This window comes from Protopterus annectens, chromosome 13.part0, assembly GCF_019279795.1.
Source record: "Protopterus annectens isolate FY-2018-M chromosome 13.part0, PAN1.0, whole genome shotgun sequence".
NCBI classification, from domain to species: domain Eukaryota; kingdom Metazoa; phylum Chordata; order Ceratodontiformes; family Protopteridae; genus Protopterus; species Protopterus annectens.
Window position 1 is genome coordinate 857,133,834 of NC_056747.1, and position 16,295 is coordinate 857,150,128.

Consider the following 16,295-nt stretch of genomic DNA (forward strand, 5'->3'; position numbering starts at 1 on the left):
ATGAATCTACAAAGAACTAGTCTAACTGTGCTACAACATCTACTCTTAAACAGAACCCTTAGTTAACACATCTTACAAATGCATGTTTTTTGTTTGTTTCCTCTATTCCTCTACTTTACATACATACATACATACATACATACACACACACACACACACACACAGATATATATATATATATATATATATATATATATATATAGATATATATAGATATACACACACACACATACAGTGGATATAAAAAGTTTACACACCCCTGTTAAAATGCCAGGTTTTTGTGATATAAAAAAAAGAGACCACAATAAATAATTTCAAAACTTTTCCTATCTTTAATGTGACCTGTAACCTTCACAATTCAATTGAAAAACAAGCAAATCTGTTAGGGGGAAAACATAAAAAATAAAAAATGTACAATAGGCTGGTTGCTTAAGTGTGCACACACAAACTAATACTCTGTTGAAGCACCTTTTAATTACAGCATTCAGTCTTCTTGGGCACACACTTGCCATCAATTAAAGAGACTCTGATTAACCCCAAATAAAGTTCAGCTGTCCTAGTAGGATTTTCCTGACATTTACTCAATGCCTGCTACAGCAAAACCATTGTTCACACAGAGCTTACAAAGCATCAAAGGTATCTCATTGTTGAAAGGTGTCAGTCAGGAGAAGGGTACAAAAAAATTTCCACAGCAGTGGATATACCATGGAACACAGCGAAGACAGTCATCAAAAAGTGTAGAAAATATGGGACAACAATGACATTGCAAAGAACTGGACTTCCCTCCAAAAATGATGAAAAGACAAGATGAAAACTGGTCAGGGAGGCTGCCAAGAGACCTATAGCTACACTGAAGGAGCTGCAGGAATTTCTGGCAAGTACTGGTTGTGTACTACATGTGACAACAATCTCCCTTATTCTCCACATGTCTGGGCTATGGGGTAGGGTTGCAAGAAGGAAGCCTTTTCTTACACAGAAAAACATCCAGGCTCGGCTAAGATTTGCAAAATAATACATCAAGTCTCCCAAAAGCATGTGGGAAAATGTGTTATGGTCTAATGAAACCAAGGTTGAACTTTTTGGCCACAATTTCAAAAGGTACGTTTGGTACAAAAACAACACTTCGCATCACCAAAAGAACACCATCCCCATGGTGAAGCATGGTGGTGGCAGTATCATGCTTTGGGGTTGCTTTTCTTCAGCTGGAACTTGGGTGTTAGTCAAGGTGGAGGGAATTAGGAACAGCTCCAAATCCCAGTCACCTTTGGCCCAAAACCTTCAGGCATCTGCTAGAAAGCTGAAGATGAAGAGGAATTTCACCTTTCAACATGACAATGACCCCAAGCATATATCAAAATCAACAAAAGAATGGCTTCACCAGAAGAAAATTAAAGTTTTGGAATGGCCCAGCCAGAGCCCAGACCTAAATCCAACAAAATATGTGGGGTGACCTGAAGAGGGCTGTGCACAAGAGATGCCCTCACAATCTGACAGACTTGGAGGACTTTTGCAAGGAAGAGTGGGCAAATATTCCCATGTCAAGATGTGCCATGCTGATAAACTCCTACCCAATAAGACTGAATGATGTAAGTAAATCAAAAGGTGCTTCAACAAAGTATTAGTTTAAGGGTGTGCACACTTATGCAACCACCTTATTGTACGTTTTTAATTTTTTATATATGTTTCCCTAACACATTTTTTTGTTTTTCAATTGAATTGTACGGATTATAGGTCACATTAAAGGTGGGAAAAGTTTTGAAATTATTTATTGTGGTCTCATTTTTTATATCACAAAACCTGGCATTTTAACAGGGGTGTGTAAACTTTTTTATATCCACATTATGTGTGTGTGTGTGTGTGTGTGTGTGTGTGTGTGTGTGTGTGTGTGTGTGTGTGTGTGTGTGTGTATTTACTTACTGTGTTTTGTATTTGTAGAGCTTTCTAAAAATCCAGTGCATTAATGCCTGATGTATGACACATTTTGATTTGTTAGCCTTTTATACTGATCCATGTTTTCTTTGTACATCAACTAGTTCATTGTTTGGTGCATTATGAAAAGTAAGTCTGTTATACTATTTCATACTTCTTTGTAAATCCTGTATCACTGTATAATCATTGCCAAACAGCCCTGGTCATGACTGAAACTGGTCCCTGGACCAGTGTACTCACCCAGTTAACAAATGTGAAAAAAATAAAATAAATATCTGCATATACAAATGTAGGCAAACTGTGCCAGGAAAACTACATTATTCAAAAATATGAGATAAAAGGACAAAGCATAAGATAAAGTCCCATCAAACATCACCTTATAAGCACAGTACATAAAGCCTTCTCTTACTGTTTTGATTACTGATAACGTGAATGGCATAAATGGTTTAGCTGACAAAAGTAACCAAGCGCAAAACTCTTCAAGTCTGAGTTAGATGCAGACCTTGTCTAGCCTGCTAAAAGATACCTCTTTGAAATGGAGAGCTGAATTACCAACAATTCTGAAAAAAAAGGAAATGGGACAACAAGAGAAAATCAGTAGGCCTGCAAGAAACTAGTTTGTGTTCTAGCTTAAGGAGAAAATGAAGCAAAAAAAAAATATAGGCATGAGGGTACATACAAGCAGGAGTTATCTTCTTTAAAAGGGTAAGACAAAAAGGAAAACAAAGAACACAAAGAAGAAGAACTGAAGGATGTCAACTTTAGGGTACAGTCTGCAGGAAATGATTCTGACAAGTGAGTTTTTTTTTTAATGTAGGGTGAGAACTCTTACAGATGAGGTATGGAAGCAAGAAAGTAAGAAGAAAAGAAGGGAGAAAAGTGGCAGAAGAAGGAAGAAAGAAATGAAGACAGTGTAAGAATTAAAATGAACGTTAAGAAGTGGAGGTTCAAAAACAACTAAACCATAAAACATTAGTCTGATTAAAAAAGTCATCTATACCTGGCCCCAAGAAACATAGAGGTAACCCATGTTCAATTAGAATGCACAGGCATCTGAGGGACTGGGCAGGGGAGGATAAGCTTGTGCAGCTGACGCCAGTTAACTCATCCTGGGGGAGGGGATATTGCTAGCTTCAATGAACTGAAACCATGCAGTGTTGGCTGGGCTTACTGCCTGCCTTTAGAGGCCATGTTGGCTTGCAGTGTTGGTCAAGGACTCCTTAATGAGCTGGGGGAACAGGAGGTGTGTGTGGGAGTATGCACACTCCTTCTCTCAGAGCAGGTAGCCATGGTGAGTCTGTCAGCAGCCTAAGGGAAGGATGGGTAGCCCACTCTACACTGCTTGCAGCTGGCCTACTCCCTACCACCTGGTCTTTGTTGCTGGAGGAACTGATGGGTCAATAGGGCTTAGCATACAAGAACATATAGGCCACAGGTTTCTCACCTAACCAACAAATGGTCACAGCTATAACAGGTGCCATATACTCTAATGACAGCCTGGTTCTTGTCCCTGCAGAATGAATAGGCCAACTGAGTGAATATTGTGGAGCCATAAGGTAGGATCCTGGGACCACAATCAATCTAAAAAAAGACAGATTGCAAAAAGTTATGCGGCCACACCGTATTGTAATACACTTTAATAACCAGACTAAGTGCTTCTGTCAAACACACTGACCATCAGAATCTGGTCTAAAATGCACAACCACCAACATTTAAAAGTCCCCTCTTCCAGTCATATGACATCCATTAAATAAAAAAAGAAATAGAAGTTATGTACTTACCATAACGTTCCATGTGAGTTGTTTATCTCGCCTTTATTCTCACTGATGGTTCGCTCTGACACGGCCGGTAGCAAAGCTCAAGGTTTACCAGTAGCTCGAGACCAAGCCCCTTATCCCACAATGCACTGCTGGAATTACCTCAGATCTTGTTTGCTGCGAGTAACAGTATTTACATATATATATATATATATATATATATATATATATATATATATATATATATATATATATATATATATATATATATATATAAACATATACATACTCTTTTATGTATTTCTACCAAGAACACTTCCCAAAGGGGAAGAAAAAATATTGAATAACCAGGATGGTACTAGCCTCTATGTCAACAGTCAGCCAGGAGGGGGAAGGAGGGAGGGACGTGAGAATAAAGGCGAGATAAACAACTCACATGGAATGTTATGGTAAGTACATAACTTCTATATGTGAAGTTATTAAATCTCGCCGTTTATTCTCACTGATGGGTAGCGTCCCTAGCACCCTGAATCCTGGGTGGCTCATGGGAGTACGTTCTTCAGTACCGTAGAACCAAAGGAAGACCTGTGCCTTGAAGCCTTATCCACTTTGTAATGCGTGATAAAAGTATGAGGCTTAGACCAAGTGGCTGCAGCGTAAATATTGTCAAGGGGCAATTTAGCTTGAAAAGCAGAAGACACAGTGACGGCTCTGGTAGAATGAGCCTTAGGTTTGTGTGTTAATGGCATGCTCGCATTTTCATAAACAAAGGATATGCAATCGGATAACCATTTAGATAAGGTTGTTTTAGCCACTGGATTGCCTTTTCTTGCTTCTGAGAAGGATACAAAAAGTTGATCTGATTTTCTAATATCCTTAGTTCTGTCAAGATAAAATTTGAGCTGTCTGTGAACATCAAGTTTTGTGCAGCATGTATTCCAATTTGCTGGAGTGGTTGGGAAAAAAGACTGGCAGCTCAATGACCTGATTAATATTTAATTCAGAACAGACTTTAGTTAGAAATGAGGGGTTTGTTCTGAGAGATACTCATGGAAAATCACGTAAGGTGGTCTGATAGATAATGCTTGAAGTTCTGACACTCTGTGGGCAGAAGTAATGGCCACAAGAAATATTGTTTTCCAGGATAAAAATCTGAGATCACAAGAAGATGTTGGCTCAAAAGGAGGAAGAATAATTTGAGACAGCATAAGGTTTAAATTCCAGGGAGAATAGGGAATTTTGATCGGAGGTCTCATATGAAGAACGCCTTTAAGAAAAGTCTTAGATAATTTATGGCCCATAACATTTGAGCCACCAAAGCCAAGGTGAAAATTTGAGATGGCAGCTAACTGAACTCGAACTGTAGCAGCTGCTGCTCCTTCCTTAAAAATTTTTGTCAAAAATTCTAAAATAGAAGATAGCGGAGCTCGGAAAGGGTCAATGTTCTGCGTGTTAGCCCAAATTGAGAACCTTTTCCATTTACTGCCATATAATTTCCTGGTAGATGGCTTATGAGAAGACAAGGGAATTTGTCTTGTATCTTCTGAAATTGAATGAAGCCTGGCAATTAGGGGAAGTGGATTAGCCAAGCAGTCAGTTTCAGGGACTGCAGTGGATCCATGGTCCTTCCAAGAGATGATGGTGGAGAAACGGAAACCAAATCTGTTGAGGCCAGTAGGGGGCTATGAGTATAACAGTCCTTCCCAGCGATTTTGCTTTCTGTAAAAATCTGGGTATTAATGGGAAGGGTGGAAATGCATAAAGGAGACCCAGGGGCCAATCGTGCAGAAGTGCATCTCTTGGGGGATGACCGGGAGGTGGTATTAGGGCAAAGTAGCTTCTGCATTTTGAATTGATGTGGCTGGCAAAAAGATCACAGCAAGGCTGGCCCCATATGCAGAAAATCAACTCCGCAACCTGTTGTTTGAGAGACCACTCGTGAGGGAGCAATATCGCCCTGCTTAGCTTGTCCGCTATCACGTTGGATTTCCCTGGGATGTGCATTGCTAATAGAAAATGCTGGGACGACACAGCCCATTGCCAGACCCTGAGGGCTTCTTGACAAAGGGGGTAAGACTTGGTTCCAGCTTGTTTGTTCAAGTACCAGACTACTGACATGTTGTCCGTCTGAGTTGCAATAGTTCCTAGAGGAAGAGAGTCCTGAAAGTACTGCAATGCCAGAAGTACCGCTCTCAACTCTAGAACTTTGATGTGCAGATGTGATTCTTGATCTGTCCATGTGCCTTGGGCAGTCTTTCCCTGAAAATGCCCCCCCCCATCAGGGAAGCGTTCATGGTCACAGTGGCTACTGGGGGGGAAGAACAAAGGGTCTTCCGATTGTAACATGAAGAGACGTCAACCACCACCGAAGGTCTCTCCTGCAAGAATCCATGATGAGAATCATGTGGTGCATCGGTAGTTTCTGGTAAGACCACTGAGCAAAGAGGAGCCATTGAAGAATTTGCATAAGCATGCTTGCGATTGGTATAGCCAGGATTGCTGCCGCCATCAAACCTAGTACTTTCAATACCTTTGCTGCTGTAGCTTTGTTCTTTGACACCAGTAAGCTGACGTTTTGGCGGAGAAGAGAGACTCTTTCGACAGGGAGATGTAGAGTGGTAGATGAGGTATCTAATTCTGCTCCTATAAAAATGGTATGCTGCGATGGCGATAAGGCAGACTTTTCGAAGTTGATTGTAATGCCCAATTGATGGCAGAGTGTCAGAGTGCATTGTGTTGCCTGAGTCAATTGATGCCTGGTGGCAGCGGTTAGGAGACAATCGTCTAGGTATGGAAACACCTGGAATCCTAGACGTCTCAGGTGAGCCGTGACCACTGCCATGCATTTGGTGAGCACTCTGGGGGCTGTAGTGAGACCAAAGGGCAGGGCTCGAAACTGGTAATGATTGGCTCCCAGCCAGAAGGGCAGATGATCTCTGCAGCGTCTGTTCATCTTTATGTGATAATACGTGTCCTTGAGATCTATGGAGCACATCCAATCCCTTTCCCTAAGAAGGGAAGAATGGACTGAAGCGTGACCATTCGGAACTTCTCTTTCTTTATGAACTGGTCGAGTCTGCTGAGGTCCAAGATAGGTCTCCAGTTCCCTGTTTTCTATGGTACCAAAAAGAATCTTGAGTAAGTTCCGAATCCAACTTGGTCTGCTGGGACTGGTTGGATGACTTTTTTCTAGCAATCTGTGGACCTCTACGATTGCTTGTTCCCTGAGATTGGGTGGAACATCTGGGATTCTCTTTACGGGAATGGGAGGGGAAGAGAACGGAATGAAATATCCTCTGGAAATGATGCTTTGTACCCAAGTATCTGATGTTATGTTTAGCCAGGCTTCTGGGTACAAAGACAAGCGACCCCCGACTGCCTCCAGAGCCGAACAGTCGGGCCCCCTTTCAGGGGTGCTGGTAGGGCTGAGAAGAGAACTGACCCCTGTCACCCTGTTGCTGCGGATCCCCTCTGCCGCGAGGGCGGTGTCTTCCGTTATAACCCCCTCTTCTGCCTCTAGAGGGGGTTTCTCCATGTGTGTCCTGAATGGCTGCCTGTGCTTTTTGGAACCACATTTTCCCTCCCCTAGGGCCCTTGGGGTAGGGCCGAGTAGGGGTCAAAAAAACGAGCTCCAATGGCAGATAAGGTCTTGCCTTCCTGCTCACACCTGGTTAAAGTTTTCTTTACTTTGGGCCCAAACAGTGATGAGCCATCGAATGGGGTATTAATAAAGGAAGACTTAAAGGGTTCCGCAAAGGAACAGAGACGCATCCAGGCTTGTCTTCGAAGTGCAATGCCCGAACTGGCGGTTCTACTCGAACCATCAGCTGCATAGGATATGAGATGCATGGACGAGTTTACCACTGAGTTTAGGGTAGCGAGCTGGGCGTTGACTTTGTCGGCCACCCCTGCAGCTACCGTACCCTGGAGAGCATCTCCTAGCACTTTCAGGAGATCTCTCTGTAGTCTCGTAAAGTGGATTAAGTAGTTCAGTGATCGCAGAGAATAGTCCCTGAACTAAACATGCGCTTCCCATATCTATCCATGACCCTAGAATCTCTGTTAGGGGGATGGATAGAGGTGGATGTCTCAGATACTTCCTTTTTGGTGGCTGCAGCTACCACCATGGCATCAACAGGCACTCCCTTTGTCAAAAATGGCTTGTCCTCTGGGGCAAACATAATTTTATTGGGTTTATGAGGAACAGGTTACATGGCCTCTGGTGACTCCCTCGCCTTACGAGAAATCAGTTCCATGAACTCGTCGTAAGGCGGAGACACCCAAGAAATGGAAGGTTGAGACCCAAAAGCCTTCAAGAGCACGGACTCATCCTCAGTAAGGGTCTTGAACTGCCAATCGCCCCTCTGACTAAGGATCTCTAGTATCTCTGTAAAGGAGATATCCTCAGAGGGGGATCGAGGAGACCCTTCTGACTCATCTAAGTCCGTGTCAGATGTCAAGGACTCCTGTGGGGAGTCTAAGTGCCTCCTCTTGCACAATCTCTTCCTGGGCACCTCCTCAGTGGGGGGATCTGGGGAAGTCTAAGAAGAGTAGGGGACGCCCTGTGGGGGTACTTGAGGCTCGGGGTCTCTACGCTTAGAGGGACCAGTAGATGAAGAAGCAGACACAGGAGCTTGAGGGGAGAGGGAAAGCTGAACAGATGCTGACGTTGTCTTTGGAGACAAAACTCTCCTCATAGCATCGAAGGCACCATGGCTCTGACGAAAAGGAGTGGACGGACCCGAGAGTACTGTCTGATCCTCCCGCACCAAAACCCTGGGCTCCGAGCCCGAGGTAGGAGCTGAGCTCATCCGAGCCGAAGCCCCGAGAGGAAGAGTCTGCACTGACAAATCTGTTCGACTATCTTCCCCAGACCCGACAGGAGAGTGTCAGCTCCTAGAGTCCTCGGTCGGTGCAGAGGACATCCGAGTAGATGGAGCCGATAACACCGGTGCGGGTATCGTCTCCAAAGATTCGACAACCAAGGGTTCAGTTTCCTTCGGCTCCAAGAGTCCATTACGGATCAGAGGAGGAGTAGACAAATCCGGCTCCATGGTCTTCGGCACCGACGAGCTGGTCGGGGCCGACAACAATTTGGCAAGTCCTGGTGCCTGTAAAAGCTTCTGCACTAGCCGATCCATGTCCAAATCTGAAAGGCTGAATGAGGACTTAGCTGAATGCACCAAAAGTACAGATTGGAGCAGAGGGGAAGAAGGAACTTCAGAGACCGGCTCCAATACCGAGAGCTGGCTTCGAATCAAAGGTACACTCGGTCCCGATGTCTGTGGAACCGATGACCCTCCTCCTGAAATTTTTGCCTTTTTTGTCACTTTGTCTAAAGATTTGGATTTTGAGGATTTGGAGGACGTACTAGTACCCTCATGGCTACTCAACACCTCGGAAAAAGATTGCTGTAGCAATCCCCTGTCTATAAGTTTCCTCCTTCTCTCCAAGAGGACTCTTGAAGAAAAGGAGTGGCAAATGCTGCAGGTGTCTTGGAGGTGTTTAGCCCCCAGACAGTAGACATATTGAATGTGTCCATCAGTGACGGACATTTTCTGCCCACAATATGGGCATTTTTTAAATCTCGATTTAGGATGGGATTTCTCCTTCTCATCCGACATATTTAAATAAAACAAAGAGTAAACTGCATAAGGTAAAACAGTAAAGTCCTTTCACTTGTAAGGATCCACAAACAACTAAGCCCAATATGGGCCCTATCTATAACAATGTAACTAGAGATTACAAAAATAAGGCTAAAGAGGCCCACAGAAAAAAAAAGCCTGACTATTATAAAGATTAATAAGAGTAAATAGGGCTAAAGGCCCACACAAACGAAGAAGCCAACAAGGCACTAACTTTTAAACTATTTATAACTATTGAAACTATAGATTATATATTGAAAAGACCTAATACTAATACATACTATTTTTTTTAAACAAAAAGGAGAACTTTTTAAAAAGACTTGCTGTTATTTTTTTCAAAAATGGTCTGAGCTAGCTGGATCACCGAGATCTCTCTTGCCGCGGCAAACTAGATTTGAGGTAATTCCAGCAGTGCATTGTGGGATAAGGGGCTTGGTCTCAAGCTACTGGCAAACCTTGAGCTTTGCTATCGGCCATGTCGGAGCAGAGGATCGGCTCTGAACCATCAGTGAGAATAAACGGTGAGATTTAACAACTTCACATCTTCCAATTAACTAATTAATTACAAAATAGTACATAATTAAATTATTAATGAAGTTCCAAACCATCCTAAAACATAAAACAAAAAGCATATCAATACATTGTTTAATAAGGTTCTGGTAAAATTCAAATTTGATAAGACATAAGAGTCAAAGTACTAGCAATAGAAATACACTTATTAATGCCAGGAAAAAACATTAGATCTCATGTTGCCACAAAGTTTCCCTTGCCTCAATCAGGATCATGAGGAGGTTGTAGGAAGGTACAAAAAATAAGTACGGAGGTCAGATGATATTGCTTTAAAAAAAAACAGCAAACTTTACTTACAGAAAACTGCTAGCAGGTTACTTTTTCCAGAATTAGTACCTAGCATAAGAGTACACTAGCTTAATGCAGAAAGAGCTAATAAGCTGTTTTTCTGCAGTTTCATTCATACAATTGACATGCTGTACATCGCTGGGTATAAATCATAAAAATGCAGTGTCACTCCTGAGCACAGGGTCTTCTGTCTAATTGGTCTTGGTCTTGCCTAGTTAACAAAGATTAAACAAAGCAGATGTACTGTCATGCATAAATTTCTACAGCATCATGTAGACCAGATGATCACAACCGGAGCAAAACAAAGGACAGATAGTAAACTTCATTAGATGATCAGTGTGACTAGCTGTGTTCCAGACAAAGTGGGACCTTTTGACCCTGCATTTCATTAGTTTGTGTGTGTATGTGAGTAACTGCTTTAGATATGTATTTGCTGTGGATCTGAATAAGTGAAGAATGGAAACTGAAAGGGTCACGTAAATGTCAGTGGCAAAAATTTCGTTGGCCAGTCAGCTGCAGCAAATCCATTTCAGAATGCACTCACACTACTGAATCTCACCATGGGGTAAGCAGGAACTATTTCAATCAGCACTTGACAGTACCTTCAAGTCTTAATAACCACCATTTAAGGCAAAACATATTTTTTGGTTCCTGCTGTGAGGGGAGGGTTGGCTTTAGTCGAGTATTCTGGACAACACATCACACTTTATTTATGTTTACTTCTTTGTTACACACTCATCCTACCTTGTTCAGTGCCCCAGCTCCAGTAAGGATGATGTGAGAATTTTCCACCTGGATGACTCTTTGCCCCAGCCGGACTAAATAGGCACCAATACCAATTGCACGGCAGGTTACCTACAGGAATCAAGAAAACAGAAAAATGTCATTTAGATAATCATAATGATTACAGTCTAAACACAACAAAAAAATTAATTTCTGTGACTTGAATTCTGAAAGGGAACCATTTTTTTTTTGCTCCTAGAATGAATATTCCCATAACAAAAATAAATATCTCTGACATATTGTTAAGATTGTTGCCTCTCAACAGCCTGCAATTTAAAGTTAGTGTACAAGAACAGACTGATGACCTGTACTGTTCAACCAAGATATCTCTATTTTTACCTTTCCAACGGTAGCAGCATAAGTTTCGGTATGAGCTTAGGATGTTAGACTTAACTGGATAACCATCTAAGTTCTGTCTTATGCTAGGGAAGTAAATGCTTGCAACTTTCACATGGAAAACAAATGACAACAAACCAGTTCATGGGGACCTGATGTTAAGACTGGGGCAGCACAGTAACATTATTGATCCCCAAAATTGCTGCAACTCTGGATGGATCAGCTAGCAAAAACTTAAGAATTGCTGTGGTTTCCTTTCAATTTTCCACAGATCCCCCCCTCCCCCAGTCCTACACCATGCAACTGTGCACTGGTTTGAATACAAGTAATGTGGCAGACATAATCAAACAGTAAAAGTGACAGGAACCACATAAACTTATAAGAAGCAACATAAAAGAAGTTTTATCTAGCAAAACTGTAGAGACAAGACTATCAGAAACTGGATCTTTACCACATATTCTCAAACAGAAGGGCTTATATAAAAATTCTACATAGCCAAAGTTAGTAACAACAGGATATCCTTATTAGTTCAAGGTTAATCACTATAATTTCTTAGTGGCAGAAGCCTTAATGAAAGGTGGCACAAAACTGAAGATATACTGTTCCTTCTTCTGTCTTCTAACAAAGCAGGTATTTGAAGCATTCTTCAATTTAACTGCATATTTACCCTGTACCTTCAACACACTATACTAGCCTACTTATACCCTTATTGTCCTTGTCTGATTGCACCTATCAGCATGACAGATACCATAATCTGATACCCTGCTGCTCCCACAGGCAGCTTGGTTTCTCTGGACTAGTACACACCCTAAACCGTGCATCTTTCCTTCTCCATTTGTAACCAAGTATTCCTTTAAAACTGCGGAGCATACCTTCTTTGAACAGTGATTTCTTCTTAAAGCTGCAAGGTCCCACTGCAGTTTAAAAAATGCAGGGTACAAATTCTTAACTAGCCATGAAAGTCAATTTTGACAGCTAATTTCAAACTGCTTTCATGTTCACTTGTATGTCAAGCTTGTTCCTTTTACTGCAAGTTGGTTATCTTGTCCTACATTTTGGTTAACATTATTTGCAGATGATATTCTGTAATTTCAGATGTTCTGCTTTTCATTTTAGTTCCTGTCTTCCAGCTTATTTGTTGTTCTGATATTTTATGACTTCAAAGTTCATGACTGAAAATATACCATGTAATGCCTAATGCACAAACTGGTTAACAAAAATGAAGTCTTCCCAAGCCCTAGTCATGTTTTAAAGTTAGAAACTGAAAACAATCCTAGGTAAAAAACATACATTGGAAGCAAATCTTAAACTGCTCTACTGAATTCAAATAAACCAATGAAAAAATATACAAGTTTAACTGACAAAAATCATTTTACTGTTCTACTTTTAGGCAATCACAATCCTTAGTGTATCTCATTGAAACTGGGGCTGAACAAAATAAATAAATAAAATGCTTGGAAGAAAAGGTCTGTATGGTCCACTAATTAATAATATAACTCACCTCACCTCATCTTTAGTATTACTCTTCCATCTTGCAGCTAATGGTTGCTTCAGACTGTTTCATCTGATCTTGGCCACAGCACTTAATTTTTCCATCCCTCCTAATAAACTTTTAAGCACTTTTATTTAACATTTGTTAACTGGGAAAGTCTGATTTGGAACAAAGCCAATTTTCAGTAGAGGCCCGGGGAGAAACGCTCCAGATGCATGTGTTTGAAACATAGGAGGAAACCGGAGCACCCAGAGGAAAGCCACACGAATGCAGGGAGGACATACAGACTCCGCACAGAAGGCACCCCAGCCGAGAATCAAACCAGAAAACCTCTTGCTGTGAGGCAATAATACTACTGCTGCACCACTGCGCCATCCACTTCCTTACATTTTACTTCTGTTGACTTCTCCACATTCGACATCAGTACTTAAGACCAACAGCCCTTCACATACTGTTTCTCCAAACAAAACACCACTCTTTTATCATTTATATCTCTACATAATGCAAAAATCATCTTTATCAAATTCCTTCTCTCTCTACTTCTTCACTGGTGTATTCTTTTGGACTGTAATACTGGTGGTGAAGGCAAGGAAGGAAAAGCCGTCACCCACCAGGAGATATGTGTCATTGGTTATCACAACTGAATATGTGTCAACTAACATATCACCAAACTGGTGTGTCTGCTCTGGACACAAAGTTCTGGGGTTCCAGCATTTAGGTCGTGAGACATTTCACTGTGAGCTACAACACTGAAGGAATAAGCTCGCACCACTTCACCGTAGAGCAGTACCATTGAAAAGCCAACTCCTTGTGGCATTAAACATTGTCCAGACACATAGCACATCACTACCATCCTCAAACAGTTAACCAGCTGTATTGTAGCAAAAGAGACAGCCTCGCTAGAAGTGTTATTTTAGCAAAAGAGACAGCCCCGCTAGAAGTGTTATCATTGCATAACACTTCTAGCAAAGCTGTCTCTTTTGTTACAATACAGCTGGGTAGCCGTTTAGGGATGGTAGTGATGTCCCATGTGGCTGTACAATGTTTAATGGCGCAGCAAGTTTCCTTTTTAACCGTACTGCTTTATGGTGAAGCAATGTTGTGGGCTTTTAGTTTCAGCATTGTAGCTCACTGGAAAATGTCTGGCAACTTAAACGACGGAACCCAAAGTTCTGCTGTATGGTTAAATAATATGTTTTGCTTGAATACTGTACTCTTCTGCCCAAGGCATTGGTGTACTCTGTATTCTCAGGATTTATTATCGCTCTTAAACATAATTTGTCTAAATGACAATAGGTTTGAAAAACAATCACTGAAATTAACACTTTCAGTGAATAACAAAATAAGCTTTGTTGGAGGGGACAAGCCCCCCTGCACCCATTATGCTGGGAGAGACCCCTTAACTTTACATATAAATCTATCTTCTCTTTTTCTCTCTGTCTGTAGTGTCAAAAGCCCCCAACTCTTCCCCTCTTGCGTCTCTAGCACAACAGATCAGAGCAGAAATTATCCAACCTCTCACAACTCCTCAGATCTGCACCGGTCATGGATTTCTCCTCTTTTTTTCCATGGCTATGCTGTTCAGGCTGTGAACTCCTTCTCTGAATACCAGAAGCACATGCACAACTGTTTCAGTACTGCTCTTAGAACCCATTTATTGAACTCATCTTCCTGCAACTCCCAAGTCTGCTTTTACTTCAGCTCAGATCACCTACTGTTTTTACTGACATCTATTGAATGAATATGCTCAGTTCAATGTCAATATAATAACTTATTCAATGACAATATAACAACCTGGCTGCAAATAAGACTACATTACACATGGCTTATGCCTACTATGATACCTGTGTATTATCTGTTCAGTTATGTCAGCATCAGCTACTGCCTAATCTAAGTATTGTGTACTGAATATGGACAAAATCTTTCACTCCTAAATAATTTTGTCTGCTCTGATTTGTCTGTTCTTGCAATACTTTCCACATAATCTCCTAGAAAGTACCTGAAAATGGCCAACATCTGTTTACAGCACCTAGCTGCTTAACATAACTGTACACATAAATAATATAATACGTTTTCCAGTACTAACAGGAACTGAACCAAAGTCTGTAGTTTTGAAAAGCCATGAATTACACATTTACTAATTCATCAAAAAGCTGGAGTGCCTGAAGCTCACAGTTTATAGGTACTTTTAAACAGAAACATCCACAAATTGATTTAACTGGAGTACTTACTGGGCCAGGTCCCTAATAAAACTTAGCAATACACATTTGGCAGATATAATACAGAGTAACAAAGAGTGATTACGATTTAATGAGCTAATAAGGTGGATATTAAAAGAGTAAACAACAAATGGAGGTCCAAATCCTCCACAGAAAATATCATAAATAGCTATGAATAAAATCACCACTGAATTCTTGAATTTAGTCGTTTTGTATTATACAGCAACTGTGCAGGGATATTTTCTGGTTTCCTGGTATTGTTTAACGATGTGGACCTCCATTTTTTGTTTACTAGTTTTTTTTCCGGGTCGCACAGTTAACTCACTGGTTGGGGTCTTGGATATTAAAACATAAAACACTTTTATGCCAATACCTACAGAGCACAAATCATTTTAATAATAATGTTTTAATAATAATAATCACATGTGATTTTATACATAGCAGTAAAATTACAATGAAAACTGGGGCTCTGGCCCTCAAAATCAACTGACATGGGAATTCACTGTTAGAAATGTATTCCCAAATTTGAAATTGTAAGGTCAGAGTTATGCTCCTTATATACACAAAATAGCCTTTTTATGCAATGTAGAACACCCCTTAGCACTGGTGAAGCATCAAGGATCTCCATATTACCAAAGACTGTTCTGCATTCACTTCTGGTTGCTACTTTAAAAGTAACATGGGGCAACTCAGAAACGATAACATTCTTAGAATATCTTTATCTTCCCTGGTTGTTCAGGAAATATTCTTTCTGGGCTTTCTTATGGTGCCCTAGATTCATTTGTTTACCTTCCATAGCTTATTTTCCATACCGCAGTCTATTGTGCCCCTTTGTATTCCTACTTCAAGCCCGGCAAAAAAAGGGGGCATGGGTACCAAAAAAAAGAGAACCAGATCTTTCAAATGGCACCATGAGTAAAAATCTGATACATGAGTGATCAACATTCAGATGTGCCAGCCTGGCTCGGTGACAAAGAGGGATGAAACCCCAACTACAACTCAGATGACCAGAGGTCAGCTGGTGGATCAAACAGAAGAGATGTGTGGGGAGGATGTAAATAAGTAACTGCTGTTGACCTGCCCATCCTTGGGGGAGAAATATGGCTCTGCAACACCACTCGGGAGACATCTAGGAGAACAGTAGGTGTTGTATATATATTGAGCATGGGACTGCTGAGCACATGATGCCCTTGTGCAACTGCACTTGTTGGGGAAGACTGCATGTAGAAGCATACTTTACACAGCATGCAACCCATAGTGGCACTCAAGGGAGCTG

At 41.3% G+C, this 16,295-nt stretch overlaps 1 protein-coding gene across 6 annotated transcripts in view; it reads right to left on the reverse strand.

Moving 5' to 3' along the window:
- Positions 1–16,295, reverse strand: part of ACACA (acetyl-CoA carboxylase alpha) — a 2,143,878-nt gene that overhangs the window by 683,519 nt on the left and 1,444,064 nt on the right. For all 6 annotated transcript variants that reach the window (XM_044054575.1, XM_044054578.1, XM_044054576.1 and 3 more), the window contains one exon: positions 10,934–11,044. In XM_044054575.1, coding sequence (XP_043910510.1) covers positions 10,934–11,044 — 111 coding nt within the window. The remainder of the gene's footprint in view (positions 1–10,933; positions 11,045–16,295) is intronic.